The sequence below is a fragment of the Doryrhamphus excisus genome, chromosome 1 (genome assembly GCF_030265055.1).
Source record: "Doryrhamphus excisus isolate RoL2022-K1 chromosome 1, RoL_Dexc_1.0, whole genome shotgun sequence".
NCBI classification, from domain to species: Eukaryota; Metazoa; Chordata; class Actinopteri; order Syngnathiformes; family Syngnathidae; genus Doryrhamphus; species Doryrhamphus excisus.
In genome coordinates this window covers 16,894,271-16,909,748 of record NC_080466.1, presented here as the reverse complement: position 1 = coordinate 16,909,748, position 15,478 = coordinate 16,894,271, and the positions used below count along the sequence as shown (strand labels likewise).

At 38.7% G+C, this 15,478-nt stretch overlaps 2 protein-coding genes across 4 annotated transcripts; both read right to left on the bottom strand.

The window, feature by feature from the left end:
* Positions 1-1,858: 1,858 nt before the first annotated feature.
* Positions 1,859-8,688, bottom strand: LOC131136453 (CD209 antigen-like protein C). The gene is made up of 11 exons (XM_058083274.1): positions 8,636-8,688; positions 7,892-8,005; positions 7,688-7,759; positions 7,351-7,449; positions 7,018-7,227; positions 5,585-5,730; positions 4,694-4,803; positions 2,742-4,605; positions 2,222-2,374; positions 2,058-2,129; positions 1,859-1,935 (listed from the first exon to the last, which is right to left on the bottom strand). Coding segments are annotated over exons 2-8 (774 nt in total). The 5' UTR covers positions 7,893-8,005; positions 8,636-8,688; the 3' UTR covers positions 1,859-1,935; positions 2,058-2,129; positions 2,222-2,374; positions 2,742-4,469.
* Positions 8,689-9,072: 384 nt separating this feature from the next.
* Positions 9,073-15,139, bottom strand: LOC131136429 (CD209 antigen-like). Of its 3 annotated transcripts, none has more exons than XM_058083233.1 (7): positions 14,982-15,139; positions 14,757-14,900; positions 13,946-14,044; positions 13,079-13,870; positions 11,335-11,480; positions 10,451-10,560; positions 9,073-10,364 (listed from the first exon to the last, which is right to left on the bottom strand). In XM_058083233.1, exons 2-7 carry the CDS (start codon positions 14,860-14,862, stop codon positions 10,229-10,231), a joined length of 1,389 nt encoding a protein of 462 aa, XP_057939216.1. In that variant the 5' UTR covers positions 14,863-14,900; positions 14,982-15,139; the 3' UTR covers positions 9,073-10,228. The 3 variants fall into 3 exon arrangements, with proteins under 3 accessions (XP_057939216.1, XP_057939233.1, XP_057939223.1); XM_058083250.1 differs by having other exon boundaries at positions 14,757-14,834; XM_058083240.1 differs by having other exon boundaries at positions 14,757-15,130.
* Between the last annotated feature and the right edge of the window lie 339 nt (positions 15,140-15,478).

Sequence of the window (15,478 nt, the reverse complement as noted above, 5' to 3'; positions counted from 1 at the left end):
CACCGTTGTCTCGGTACAGCCCATCGCCCATGCTCGATAACGCTGAACGAACGCAAATATTTAGCTGTGCTAATCGTAGCGGATGTTAACCAAGGTACCACTGTATTCTTTTAATGTAAGCTTTTCTGAACTTGAACTTTGAACTGCTTACATAGCTACATCTCACAAACCCAATATTTTGCCATATGACATTCATCGTCGTACCATTCAGCCTTGTCTGATGAGAAAAACTCCACGCAGTCTTGGTTTTCTGTGAACCCGTCGGGCTGGCCAGGAGCCCAATACCTGAATTGAAAAACAAAACAAAACACTGCAACACCTAATCTTGGTGGATTCATGTCCAAATAATACATTCATTGTTTTGTCACTTACGCTGTGGTCAGAGGAGTTCCATCCACCCACTTCCATTTGTCCTTTACACCGTGATTAGTCATTCCCAGCCAGACCTCGTTGTAACTTGTAAACAGGCCATTGACAAATTCCTAATCCGGAAGAAAAAACAGTAGCTCACCTAAATCACCTAACCCAGCAATCCCACAGATTGCTACTGGATACACGGAGTATCGAGGAATTACTGTTTTTCGGTTTAAAATACTTTTAAAGACACATTGTGACTTACTCTATGAAAGTTATGATCTTATGATCAGGTAACCCGCCTGTTTCGGGTTTCGAGAACCAACTCACCTTTTCTTCTGGGCTGTTTATGATGACCAGGTCAGCTCCTTTTGCTTGACAGTTGCTTCTACTCTGGGTCCAGGTCTTCTTGGTTGTAGTAGAATAATAATAGCAGCTGGTCTCAAACTTCTTCCAGCCACTCGGACAGGTCTTAACTATAATGTATAATAATTGCAGAGATGTGAGGGCTGTCCCATTTAAAGGACTTGCTTGGTTCTTCATGCTCTTGTCATATTTTTCTGATATAATACAGTCGTCCCTTGCAATATTGTGATTGGATTATTGCTCCGTCGCTATGAGTTTTTTTCAGAAATTGCTGTTTTTTGGTAGACTATTACACGAATGATATGTAGTATTTTTGTCACTCGACGGCAGTAATGATACATATACATAGCATTGGGATATTACCTTACATTGTATTACCTCAACACATGCCATGTCCGACATGATAGAGTGAAAAAATCCCATGTGGAAGTGGTTCGTTTTTGGGGTCTTGACTTTAGAAGAAATACATTTTAGGCTAACTGGTTAGCTCACGAGCTAGCATCCGTCTGAAGTCCCTGCAGCATAAGGGTTGCACAATGTGTTGTAAACAATGAATAATGCATTTATAAAGGTGACTACAGGCATATTATTTCATGTCTACAGGGATTCTATAATTTTAAAAACATTTTTAGAAAGTCTTCAACAAGTTTTCTATGTTCTAACTATGACAATATTCAATTTGTTAACATTGAACGTAATACGAAAATTCATTTATTGCAGTTGGTTATGGAATTAATGAACCACAATAAACGAGGGACAACTGTATGTGTTTTCCGATCTCACGTTTGATTCCTCTCAGTACAGTGATGGCAGCCCTGAGCTGTTCTACTTCAGCAGTCAGATTGGCGATAATGGTTCTCTGGAGGTCTCTCTCCGCAGTCACACTTTTTAAATTCCTTTCACATTCTTGTTCCTCTTCAACGGTAGAATTGTAGGAGGCCAGTAATTCATCTGTGGCTTCGCTGAGTGTTGCGTCTGTGGCCTGCAAATTTTCTTTTTCCAAAAATCAGATTTTGAGTGTTTTTATTTACTCTCCAGTCTGCTAAAGAAGCAAGTAAAGACATGATTGTACGACTTTGGACAACTTTTTACAAAAATAACAAAAGATTTCCTCACCATGGTCTGATTGACCGAGGTGCCCAGTCACCGGGACAACACACAGCAATACAAGGTAGAGCGTAGCAGCCCTGAAAGGACTGTTTTTCAATGCATAAACTGAAGGAAAAATATGAACCTAGATTTAATATTGCATATTTTAGTTAGAGAACAATGGTGTTTCATGATTATAATCATGAGGGGATCCGCTGTAATATGAAAAAAATTTTTTTTACAGTTACCTGAACGTCGACGCTTGGTGCCATCCATGAAAAGTCGCTCGTCATTCCCATCCTCTGTGTCCATTGTTGTCACTGCAGACGTTTAGTACTTAGTAATGTTATGCAGCTTTAGCAGTATTGGCATTACCATTTCATATTACAGATATTAGATGTTATAAACTTACCACTACTTGAGACAATTTTATGAAAAAAAAAAGAGTTACTTAGTTGGTGAAGTTTTCCTGGTTCAAAGTTTGAACTGGAGTCCGACGGATCTTTTCTGCACTTGTGGTCTTCAGAAATGAAACAGTTTACTTTGGAGAAGAAACCGCAGCTACCTATTTCGCAACATGTAACAACATCAGGAAGAAGCAATTTCACAACCACAAAGATGCTGAATGGGCAGTTTTTATATGGTTTTCTATGAAAAAAACTACGGGCAAATATTGGGAAATCATAATGGATGACTATCCGGAGATGGATAGAAGACAACCAGGCCAAGAATCTTCCAGATCCAACTTCTTTTCCCATTTCACACCCTCTTCGGGGTAGAATTGTTCAGTACAAGGTGACATGCTATTGTATTACTGTTACATTGTTTTCAGAAACCTTCGATATTATTTCTCAGAAATGTCTTTGAATGGAAACAAAACAAAAGTGTACAGAAATGCATTAACGTATTTTATTTTGGTAAACCAGAAGTACCTTATAATGAAGAGCACCCAACAGGATGTTAAACGTGTGTTCACCGTTCGCCACGTTAACTAAGGTAAAAACGTCGAAGTGTACGTTGCCGCTGCGTTGTACAATTCAATAAAAAATGTGAACATTTATTTCCAGCAAAGACATCCACCTCTGTCTTCTCTAAGAAGCTTTGGCTCCGCAATATTTGGGTGTGAAAGCCCTGGAAATATTGCGGAGTACGTTAGTAAGGCGCCTAGGAAAGAAGTAATCTACCCGGAAGTACCTGACCTGAAAAGAAGCTGCACGTGCCCCTGAATCCTGACACAGCATTGCAGTCATCACCCACTTCTTTAGATCTACCAGCAGGGGGCACTACAGGCAAGCATACGTTTTTAAGTTGAAAAGCTTGTGAACGGCATGTGCAGAATGCAGTTGGTGCTTAAGTGTTCTTTTTTTCTACGTTTGTATTCTGTCGCCCATATTAACACATTAGAATTATTCATCAGCAGGTGACACATTTAAGGACAGCATGAACACACACTGTCAAACATTCCACCACCATAGATTTTAATCCTGTAATTGCTATTTGGATTATGCGATACATTTTTTATTTAACGTATTTTTGGAATTTGTAATCATTTGACAGCTCTGATATAATCTCTTATTTACCTCCTAAATTGTCATGGGATGGGGCTTTTCAATGAAGAGTTGCTTTATATTGCTAATTATGGTCCAGACACGTGTTGTGTAGCTATATTAACAAAACAGAGTATTTATTTGATCTTTCAGAGGAACATAGTGTCAATGTCAGCTAGCTGCCCCCACACAGCAGCAGCATCAAACTCAGCTAGCTGCCTACCTGTTAGCGAGGGCGAAATGACAGACAGATACAAATCCACGTGCACAAATATTTTTGTGGTGATTATTCACTCGCTACACAATCCAGGTTTAACATCTAATTATGCCTCACACATTTATTGAACACAAATATATGTTAAATAAATCAATAAATCAATCGGAGGCTAACTAGTTGCTAACTCAGTAGCTTGCTATACGTCTAGCATGAGCATCTCTTATGGTGTAATTTCAATTATTTTCCAACAAAGACGTCTTGTAGCTCAAGTACATCAGACATGAATGTAAAAAGAGTCAACATTTATTTATTTAAAAATTGTTGTGGTCAGTTTATTTTACAGTGTGATTGGGTGAAGCAAATTTATACTCTTTTGGGCGGCCATTTTGGGAAGGGAGCCATCAGGTGGCACTGCGGCTCCTTTCTCGTCTTATTTCCTTGCTCTCTTATGAAGTCATCTTATCTTCCTTTTTGGTTTTTCCTTCCCAAGTTGTGTTTTCCGGTCGTAAATACCTCTTAGAATCCTGGGGTTATCGTGTCAGACTAGCAGGCCAGAAATTGTATCCTATGCGTCTGATATAATAGTTAGCATGCAGCAGGGGTGGGCTAATATTTTGATTTGCGGGCCATATTGAGTTAACAAAATTGTTTGGGGGTGGGGGGGTGGAGTAGAACATATATTTAACACACACATTATTTTATGCTTATAATTTTCCTTGAATTATTTGTCTAATTTTATCTGTAAAAGTTTGTATGTTAAAAGTTGAAATACTTAGAAAGCAACTGGCGGGCCGCCGGGCCGTAGTTTGCCCACCCCTGGCATGCAGAAATATGGTGGGGAAAAAACAATATCTTTATTTTATCAAGTGTATTGTATGTTGCCCTAGCTTACAGAGCTACATCTCACACACCCAGTATCTATGTGAACTACATTTTTCATCGTTCCATTCGGCTTTTCCTGATGAGCGGTGCCAAAACTCTGCGCAGTCTTGGTTGCCGTTATAACTGTTGGGCTGGCTATCTGCCCAATACCTAAATTTAAAAAAAAAAACAAAAAAACACTGTTGATAAAGCTTTACAGGATTGGCTGATTGAAGAAATCAACTGTTGTATTTCTTACGCTGTGGTCAGAGAGGTCCCATCCACCCACTTCCATTGGCCCTCCACTCCCTCATCAGTCAGTCCCATCCAGACCTCCTTGTTATTTGTAAACAAGCCATTCACAAATTCCTAGTAAAGACGAACAATCAGTTATGTTGGTTGCGAAAGTAATTTAACACCGAAATAACCCCAATCGCCCGATCCCAACAATGTACACTACCGCTCAACAGGTTGGGATCACTTGCAAATTTTTTTGTTTTCCAAAAAAAACACATTTTCATTCATTTCACAAACAATTTTTGCCATTTCACAATTTTTTTTTATCAATTTCACAAACAATTAAAATGAATGAGATGATTTTGAAAGAAGGATGTACATTTTTGCATAGAGGCCTACTATCAACAACTGTCAGTCGTCTGCATCAATCTCCTAGTATGGCTGCTAATCCAAGTTCATCATTTTATAAGGCTAATAGATTATTTGAAAACCCATCTAAAAAAATCTAAACCAAAACTAAAATCTCTTACCATGCTGATAACGACTCCCTTCAGAGAGCAGCACAAACTGGGTCTAACAAGGACAGAAAAATGCTGCACAACTGTGCAAGAAGACAAATATCTGAGAGTGTGTAGTTTAAGACAAAGACGCCTCACAGGTCGTCACCTGGCAGCTGCACTAAATAGTAGCCGTCAATCACCAGGGTCGGTATCAACAGTGGATGCTGGACTTCATGGCAGGACTGCCAAGTAAAAGCCATATCTCAGATTGGCCCAAAAAAAATTCCAAGTGATCCCAAACTTTTGAGCGGTAGTGTATTTATTTTTACGTTTTTTTGCGCAAAAGACAAAAAGACGTGATGATGCAACTCTGCACAAATGCATTTACTAATGAACATCCAACATCAACCCACCATTTCCTCTTTGCTGTTTATGATGACCAGGTCAGCTCCGTTTCCTTGACAGTAGTTTCTACTCAGGTACCAGGTCTTCTTGGCCAAAGACGAAGAATAATAGCAGCTGGTCTCAAACTTCTTCCAGTTACTGGGACAAGTCTTAACTGTAACGGAAAACTCTTGGTTAATTGATGCAAGCGTTATTTAGGGGAAAGAGCACACCTAAGAAGAGAGCGACGCATAGAAGTTTGCGTTGGTTTGTTTGTTAAAAAATAGGATTACACAAAAGATTGTTTAACCCTTAGATGCACGGGTGGACTGGACCCTACACTCTTCCATAAGTGGGTCAAAATATTAGATCCATACTAGAATCAATGCGTTTTTATGCAAATTTTGCCATTTTGATTAGGAATAATCACTTGTATGATATTTAGTATTATATTTAGGAGTTGATAAGTTGATAAGAATCAATGGATTCCATAGAAAATGCATGCACGTCTTTTTGACCCACTTATGGAAGGTTGGGGTAGTAACACAAAAACAAAAATGTCTTAAATTGTATAAAAGGTAAGTTAAAAATGTGAATGGCATGATATCAAAAACATGTTTTTTGAGGAATACCTGGAATATGAATTGATTAAAAAAAATGTAATTACAAAGATATTTCAAGAAAACAACCTGACCGGGTCATTTTTGACCCACTTATGGAAGGTTGGGGTAGTAACACAAAAACAAAAATGTCTTAAAATGTATAAAAGGTAAGTTAAAAATGTGAATGGCATGATATCAAAAATGTGTTTTTTTAGGAATACCTGGAATATGAATTGATAAAACATTTTCATTACAAAGATATTTCGAGAAAACAACCTGACTGGGTCATTTTTGACGAAACTTATCGGAGGTTGGGGTAGTAACACAAAAACAAAAAATTCTTAAAATGTATAAAAGGTAAGTTAAAAATGTGATTGGCATGATATCAAAAACATGTTTTTTGAGGAATACCTGGAATATGAATTTAAGCTAGCCGAAGTGAGCAACGCACTTATGGTTATTTTCACAAAATAAAACACCCTCTTACTTTTCCTCATACAACAAAAAAAAACATAGTGATAAATCACTGCTTTTACTCTGAAAAAAGGAAGCGAACCAACTCGCAATATATCCTGCTTGACACCGCCGATTGGTTCATCCTGCTGCTCGGTGTTCAGTCAACGTTTTTTTTCCCGCGGTGACGTCATGTCGCGTTGCATCCTGGGTAATTTGGGTATGAGTAGTAAGCTGATGATACATACTCAACATTTCTCACATACTTAAAAATCGCATACTGCGATCAAAGAGTTAGTATGAGTACTAAGTTAAGTACTCAGCCCATGACCCGGATGACTCGGCACTCCTGTTCTACTTTTCAATTTCCCTCATAAAAAATCTTCAATTGTGTTTTCCCGTCTTACCTTTAGTTGCGTTCAGTACGGTGATGGCCGCCCTCAGCTGTTCCACCTCAGCAGTCAGGTTGGTGATGACTATTCTCTGCAGGTCTCTGTCTGCAGTCACGTTTCTCAACGTCTTTTCAAGTTCTTGTTTGTCTTCAACGGTGGAATTGTAGGAGGCCAGTAATTTATCCGTGGATTTGCTGAGTGTTGCGTCTGTGGCCTGCAAATTTTCTTTTTCCAAAAATCAGATTTTGAGTGTTTTTATTTACTCTCCAGTCTTCTAAAGAAGCAAGTAAAGACATGATTGTATGACTTTGGACAACTTTTTACAAAAATAACAAAAGATTTCCTCACCATGGTCTGATTGACCGAGGTGCCCAGTCACCGGGACAACACACAGCAATACAAGGTAGAGCGTAGCAGCCCTGAAAGGACTGTTTTTCAATGCATAAACTGAAGGAAAAATATGAACCTAGATTTAATATTGCATATTTTAGTTAGAGAACAATGGTGTTTCATGATTATAATCATGAGGGGATCCGCTGTAATATGAAAAAAAAATATTAGTCACTTGTACATGACTGGATTCTATCAACAGTAGGTTTACACGTACACTCTCCTCATTATGTCATTTTAGTGTTTTTTTTTCTATTAGTAATTTAATTTACACATATCAATGGATTACAGTTACCTGAACGTCGACGCTTGGTGCCATCCATGAAAAGTCGCTCGTCATTCCCATCCTCTGTGTCCATTGTTGTCACTGCAGACGTTTAGTACTTAGTAATGTTATGCAGCTTTAGCAGTATTGGCATTACTATTTCATATTACAGATATTAGATGTTATAAACTTACCACTACTTGAGACAATTTTATGAAAAAAAAAAAGAGTTACTTAGTTGGTGAAGTTTTCCTGGTTCAAAGTTTGAACTGGAGTCCGACGGATCTTTTCTGCACTTGTGGTCTTCAGAAATGAAACAGTTTACTTTGGAGAAGAAACCGCAGCTACCTATTTCGCAACATGTAACAACATCAGGAAGAAGCAATTTCACAACCAGAAAGATGCTGAATGGGCAGTTTTTATATGGTTTTCTATGAAAAAAACTACGGGCAAATATTGGGAAATCATAATGGATGACTACCCGGAGATGGATAGAAGACAACCAGGCCAAGAATCTTCCAGATCCAACTTCTTTTCCCATTTCACACCCTCTTCGGGGTAGAATTGTTCAGTACAATGTGACATGCTATTGTATTACTTTTACATTGTTTTCAGAAACCTTCGATATTATTTCTCAGAAATTTGTTTGAAAACAAAACAAAAGTGTACAGAAACGTATTAATGTATTTTATTTTGGTAAACCGGAAGTACCTTATTAAGAAGGACACCCAACAGGATGTTAAACGTGTGTTCACCGTTCGCCACGTTAACTAAGGTAAAAACACCGAAGTGTACGTTGCCGCTGCGTTGTACAATTCAATAAAAAATGTGAACATTTATTTCCAGCAAAGACATCCACCTCTGTCTTCTCTAAGAAGCTTTGGCTCCGCAATATTTGGGTGTGAAAGCCCTGGAAATATTGCGGAGTACGTTAGTAAGGCGCCTAGCAAAGAAGTAATCTACCCGGAAGTACCTGACCTGAAAAGAAGCTGCACGTGCCCCTGAATCCTGACACAGCATTGCAGTCATCACCCACTTCTGAAGATCTACCAGCAGGGGGCACTACAGGCAAGCATACGTTTTTAAGTTGAAAAGCTTGTGAACGGCATGTGCAGAATGCAGTTGGTGCTTAAGTGTTCTTTTTTTTTTCTACGTTTGTATTCTGTCTCCCATATTAACACATTAGAATTCATCAGCAGGTGACACATTTAAGGACAGCATGTCACTAAAAATTGAGTCACTTGCTGGCTCGATGTTTCCATTGATTGACTTTTAGTCATTAGCTTATCGCAGAAAGCACAGTACAAATGACTGTATGCAACCCTGGCTTTAGAATAAGAACACCACCATATGTTACTAATAGCGGTTTAAATGAACACACACTGTCAAACATTCCACCACCATAGATTTTAATCCTGTAATTGCTAATTGGATTATGCGATACATTTTTATTTAACATATTTTTGGAATTTGTAATCATTTGACAGCTCTGATATAATCTCTTATTTACCTCCTAAATTGTCATGGGATGGGGCTTTTCAATGAAGAGTTGCTTTATATTGCTAATTATGGTCCAGACACGTGTTGTGTAGCTATAATAACAAAACAGAGTCTTTATTTGAACTTTCAGAGGAACATAGTGTCAATGTCAGCTAGCTGCCCCCACACAGCAGTGGCATCAAACTCAGCTAGCTGCCTACCTGTTAGCGTGGGCGAAATGACAGACAGATACAAATCCACGTGCACAAATATTTTTGTGGTGATTATTCTACACAATCCAGGTTTAACATCTAATTATGCCTCACACATTTATTGAACACAAATATATGTTAAATAAATCAATAAATCAATCGGAGGCTAACTAGTTGCTAACTCAGTAGCTTGCTATACGTCTAGCATGGGCATCTCTTATGGTGTAATTTCAATTCTTTTTCAACAAAGACGTCTTGTAGCTCAAGTACATCAGACATGAATATAAAAAGAGTCAACATTTATTTATTTAAAAATTGTTGTGGTCAGTTTATTTTACAGTGTGATTGGGTGAAGCAAAATTATACTCTTGGGCGGCCATTTTGGGAAGGGAGCCATCAGGTGGCACTGCGGCTCCTTTCTCGTCTTATTTCCTTGCTCTCTTATGAAGTCATCTTATCTTCCTTTTTGTTTTTTCCTTCCCAAGTTGTGTTTTCCGGTCGTAAATACCTCTTAGCATCCTGGGGTTATCGTGTCAGACTAGCAGGCCAGAAATTGTATCCTATGCGTCTGATATAATAGTTAGCATGCAGCAGGGGTGGGCTAATATTTTGATTCACGGGCCATATTGAGTTCACAAAATTGTTTGGGGGGGTAAAACATATATTTAACACACACATTATTTTATGCTTATAATTTTCCTTGAATTATTTGTCTAATTTTATCTGTAAAAGTTTGTATGTTAAAAGTTGAAATACTTAGAAAGCAACTGGCGGGCTGCCGGGCCGTAGTTTGCCCACCCCTGGCACGCAGAAATATGGTGGGGAAAAAACAATATCTTTATTTTATCAAGTGTATTGTATGTTGCCCTAGCTTACAGAGCTACATCTCACACACCCAGTATCTCTGTGAACTACATTTTTCATCGTTCCATTCGGCTTTTCCTGATGAGCGGTGCCAAAACTCTGCGCAGTCTTGGTTGCCGTTATAACTGTTGGGCTGGCTATCTGCCCAATACCTAAATTGCAAAAAAAAACAAAAAACACTGTTGATAAAGCTTTACAGGATTGGCTGATTGAAGAAATCAACTGTTGTATTTCTTACGCTGTGGTCAGAGAGGTCCCATCCACCCACTTCCATTGGCCCTCCACTCCCTCATCAGTCAGTCCCATCCAGACCTCCTTGTTATTTGTAAACAAGCCATTCACAAATTCCTAGTAAAGACGAACAATCAGTTATGTTGGTTGCGAAAGTAATTTAACACCGAAATAACCCCAATCGCCCGATCCCAACAATGTACACTACTGCTCAAAAATTTGGGATCACATGCAAATTTCTTTGTTTTCCAAAAAAAACACATTTTCATTCATTTCACAAACAATTTTTGCCATTTCACAAATTTTTTTAAATCAATTTCATAAACAATTAAAATGAATGAGATGATTTTGAAAGAAGGATGTACATTTTTGCATAGAGGCCTACTATCAACAACTGTCAGTCCTCTGCATCAATCTCCTAGTATGGCTGCTAATCCAAGTTCATCATTTTATAAGGCTAATAGATTATTTGAAAACCCATCTAAAAAAAATCTAAACCAAAACTAAAATCTCTTACCATGCTGTTAACTACTCCCTTCAGAGAGCAGCACAAACTGGGTCTAACAAGGACAGAAAAACGCTGCACAACTGTGCAAGAAGACAAATATCTGAGAGTGTGTAGTTTAAGACAAAGACGCCTCACAGGTCGTCACCTGGCAGCTGCACTAAATAGTAGCCGTCAATCACCAGGGTCGGTATCAACAGTGGATGCTGGACTTCATGGCAGGACTGCCAAGTAAAAGCCATATCTCAGATTGGCCCAAAAAAATTCCAAGTGATCCCAAACTTTTGAGCGGTAGTGTATTTATTTTTACGTTTTTATGCGCAAAAGACGTGATGATGCAACTCTGCACAAATGCATTTACTAATGAACATCCAACATCAACCCACCATTTCCTCTTTGCTGTTTATGATGACCAGGTCAGCTCCGTTTCCTTGACAGTAGTTTCTACTCAGGTACCAGGTCTTCTTGGCCAAAGACGAAGAATAATAGCAGCTGGTCTCAAACTTCTTCCAGTTACTGGGACAAGTCTTAACTGTAACGGAAAACTCTTGGTTAATTGATGCAAGCGTTATTTAGGGGAAAGAGCACACCTAAGAAGAGAGCGACGCATAGAAGTTTGCGTTGGTTTGTTTGTTAAAAAATAGGATTACACAAAAGATTGTTTAACCCTTAGATGCACGGGTGGACTGGACCCTACACTCTTCCATAAGTGGGTCAAAATATTAGATCCATACTAGAATCAATGCGTTTTTATGCAAATTTTGCCATTTTGATTAGGAATAATCACTTGTATGATATTTAGTATTATATTTAGGAGTTGATAAGTTGATAAGAATCAATGGATTCCATAGAAAATGCATGCACGTCATTTTTGACCCACTTATGGAAGGTTGAGGTAGTAACACAAAAACAACAAATTTCTTAAATTGAATAAAAGGTAAGTTAAAAATGTGAATGGCATGATATCAAAAACATGTTTTTTGAGGAATACCTGGAATATGAAATGATAAAAAAAAAATTCATTACGAAGATATTTCAAGAAAACAACTTGGCCGGGTCATTTTTGACCCACTTATGGAAGGATGGGGTAGTACAGTAAACCTCGGATATATCGGACTCGGATATATCGGAAATTCGCTCACAACGGACAGATAAAAAAGAACCAGTTTTTCTGTAATGCATTTCCAATAAAAATTCATTGCATATATCAGATTTTTTATAACGGATTTCGCCTATTTCGGACAAAATCTCCAGTCCCGTTCCAATGCATTTCCATTAAATTTCCCTCGCATATATCAGATGGCGGCATCGTGGCCGGTATATACGCATATAACGGATTTCGCTTATATCGGACAAAACCAGTGGGAACAATTGAATCCGATATATCCGAGGTTTACTGTAACACAAAAACAAAAATGTCTTAAAATGTATAAAAGGTAAGTTAAAAATGTGAATGACATGATATCAAAAATGTGTTTTTTTAGGAATACCTGGAATATGAATTGATAAAAAAATGTTCATTACAAAGATATTTCAAGAAAACAACCTGACTGGGTCATTTTTGACGAAACTTATTGGAGGTTGGGGTAGTAACACAAAAACAAAAAATTCTTAAAATGTATAAAAGGTAAGTTAAAAATGTGATTGGCATGATATCAAAAACATGTTTTTTGAGGAATACCTGGAATATGAATTTAAGCTAGCCGAAGTGAGCAACGCACTTATGGTTATTTTCACAAAATAAAACACCCTCTTACTTTTCCTCATACAACAAAAAAAACCATAGTGATAAATCACTGCTTTTACTTTGAAAACAGGAAGCGAACCAACTCGCAATATATCCTGCTTGACACCGCCGATTGGTTCATCCTGCTGCTCGGTGTTCAGTCAACGTTTTTTTTCCTGCGGTGACGTCATGTCGCGTTGCATCCTGGGTAATTTGGGTATGAGTAGTAAGCTGATGATACATACTCAACATTTCTCACATACTTAAAAATCGCATACTGGGATCAAAGAGTTAGTATGAGTACTAAGTTAAGTACTCAGCCCATGACCCGGATGACTCGGCACTCCTGTTCTACTTTTCAATTTCCCTCATAAAAAATCTTCAATTGTGTTTTCCCGTCTTACCTTTAGTTGCGTTCAGTACGGTGATGGCCGCCCTCAGCTGTTCCACCTCAGCAGTCAGGTTGGTGATGACTATTCTCTGCAGGTCTCTGTCTGCAGTCACGTTTCTCAACGTCTTTTCAAGTTCTTGTTTGTCTTCAACGGTGGAATTGTAGGAGGCCAGTAATTTATCCGTGGCTTTGCTGAGTGTCGTGTATGTGGCCTGCAAATTAGCGTTCTCCAAGGTCAGATTTTGGTGACTGTCGGCAATGTGGTCCTTCTCTTTGGAGGAGGTCTTGTAGCGCTCCTGTAGGTGTTCCACGTCCTTTATCAGGCTGTTGAAATTTATTTGCAGCTTCTCCTTGGACCGTGTGGCGTTATTGAACTTGTTCTGCAAGTGGTCCCTCTCTTTGGTCGCGGTGTCATAGTTAGCCTGCAAGGCGGTTTTGCTCTTGATCAGTGAATCGTACTTTTGCTGTAGCAGGTCTCTGCCAGTAGACAAGGCGTCATTATTAGTCTGCAACTGCTCCTTGCTGGCCTTCAGCTGCTCAAGCTCTTTGTTTAAAGCAGCCTTTCTGGCTTCCAGTTGGCTTTGACTCTCTTTCAGTTTCTTGGATTCGGCAGTAAGTAGATTGTTGTTGGTTTCTATTTGGGTTTTCATTTTAGATAGGTAGTCATAATTGTGTTGCAACTGCTCCTGGCTGGAGGCAAGATTCCTCTTCTCGTTCTGTACGGTCTTCAGGTTCTCTTGTAAGTTGTCTTTCTCCATTCTCGTGGCTTCCAACTTATTCTCCGTGTCTTTTCTTACGCCCCAGTCTGCCACGGAAGAAATGAAAACATGTATGGTCCATTGTAGGACTTTTGGACAAAGATGGCAAAAGAGGTACTCACAATGGACCGATTGACCGATGAGCCCGGTCACCAGGACAACACACAGCAAGCCAAGGAAGAGCGTAGCAGCCCTGAAAGGACTGTTTTTCAATGCATAAACTAAATGACAAACATGAACCGAGATTTAATATTGCATATTTTAGTTAGAGAACAATCATGACAATAATAAAGTCAATAATGAAAGAAGGAACACAGTGGTAAGAACCACATTTTAGTCACTCGCGCCAAATAAACAGAGATGATTTGGTATAGTCCTGTTTATTGCACAACGATGACTAAATTAATCAGTTCCTTTGAGAGTGTTGGTGCGTGTCATCAAGTTGTATGTACGCATGGCGAATGTGGAGTCCATTGTCCAGGTGAGCCTACATATGTGGCCTGAGGGGTAAAAACCATGTGACCTCCCGTCAACCACACCCGTGCCCTGTCACTTCGGCACTTAAATAGTATGCCAATAGAACCAAAATAAGCCAAATAAAATCGAGTAAATCAAAGCATAATTGGCTCCTACAATGGTATTTTTTTCATTATGTAAAAAATAAATAAAAAAAATTAAAATTAATTAAAAAAAACTTAAATTATATTAGGAAAGCAGGAAGTGAACAAATGTAACAGTTACTGATTGTAAAAGTAAACTGTATTATGGAAAGCAGGAAGTGAACAAATGTAACAGTTACTGATTGTAAAAGTACCAGATGGGGGGGTAGGATTTAATAAGCTTTGCCTGTTCCTACTCCTTTTGGACATGTGGAACTGTGAACTGATTTAATATTTTCTATATCTACATAATCAGAAAGTGTTGTTCAGTTACCTGAATGTCGAAGCTTGGTGCCGTCCATTAAAAGATGCTTGAAGCCACCACTGTCATCCTCTATTTCCATGGTGGTCACTGCAGAGGTTTGGTACTTAACAGTCATTTTTGCATCTGCTTCCGCTTTGTTTTGGAAGTAAACACCTGACCCAGTTTTGGCGGTATGAATATTTGCATTAATATGTGACTACATGCGAATGGCAGACACAAAGAAATAAAACTTACCACTCTTGGTGGAGGATGGTTTTACAAATCCGTCAAAATAGCTCTCTCAACAGATTGTGGAATAGTTCCTGGTCAGAAGTTTGAATTCCAGTCACGCCTCGTACACGGATATCTATACCGCGGTCATGATCGTGAGAAATGAACCAGTTTACTCTGGAGAAGAAATGTATGCAAACTGCAGCTGACTGTTTCACAACATGAAAGAATATACGGAAGAAGCGATTTCACAAACCGCAAAGATGCTGATTGAGCAGTTTTTATACCGTCTTTCGATGGAAAAAAAATGTTTGAGTCAGTTCTTTAACTTCTTTATTACACAAACAATGTGAAATATGCTGCTTAAATGCGTTCATCAAGGTGACTAAACATCCTGATTTCCCAGCGCATGTCCTGTGTTCTTTAGAAAGTGAAGAAAGCAGAGCCGAAACGTTGCATACGTAGTTTTCCATGCAAAGTTTGAGAATATGTGAACCAGTGTCGGCCTGCAGGAAGCTTTC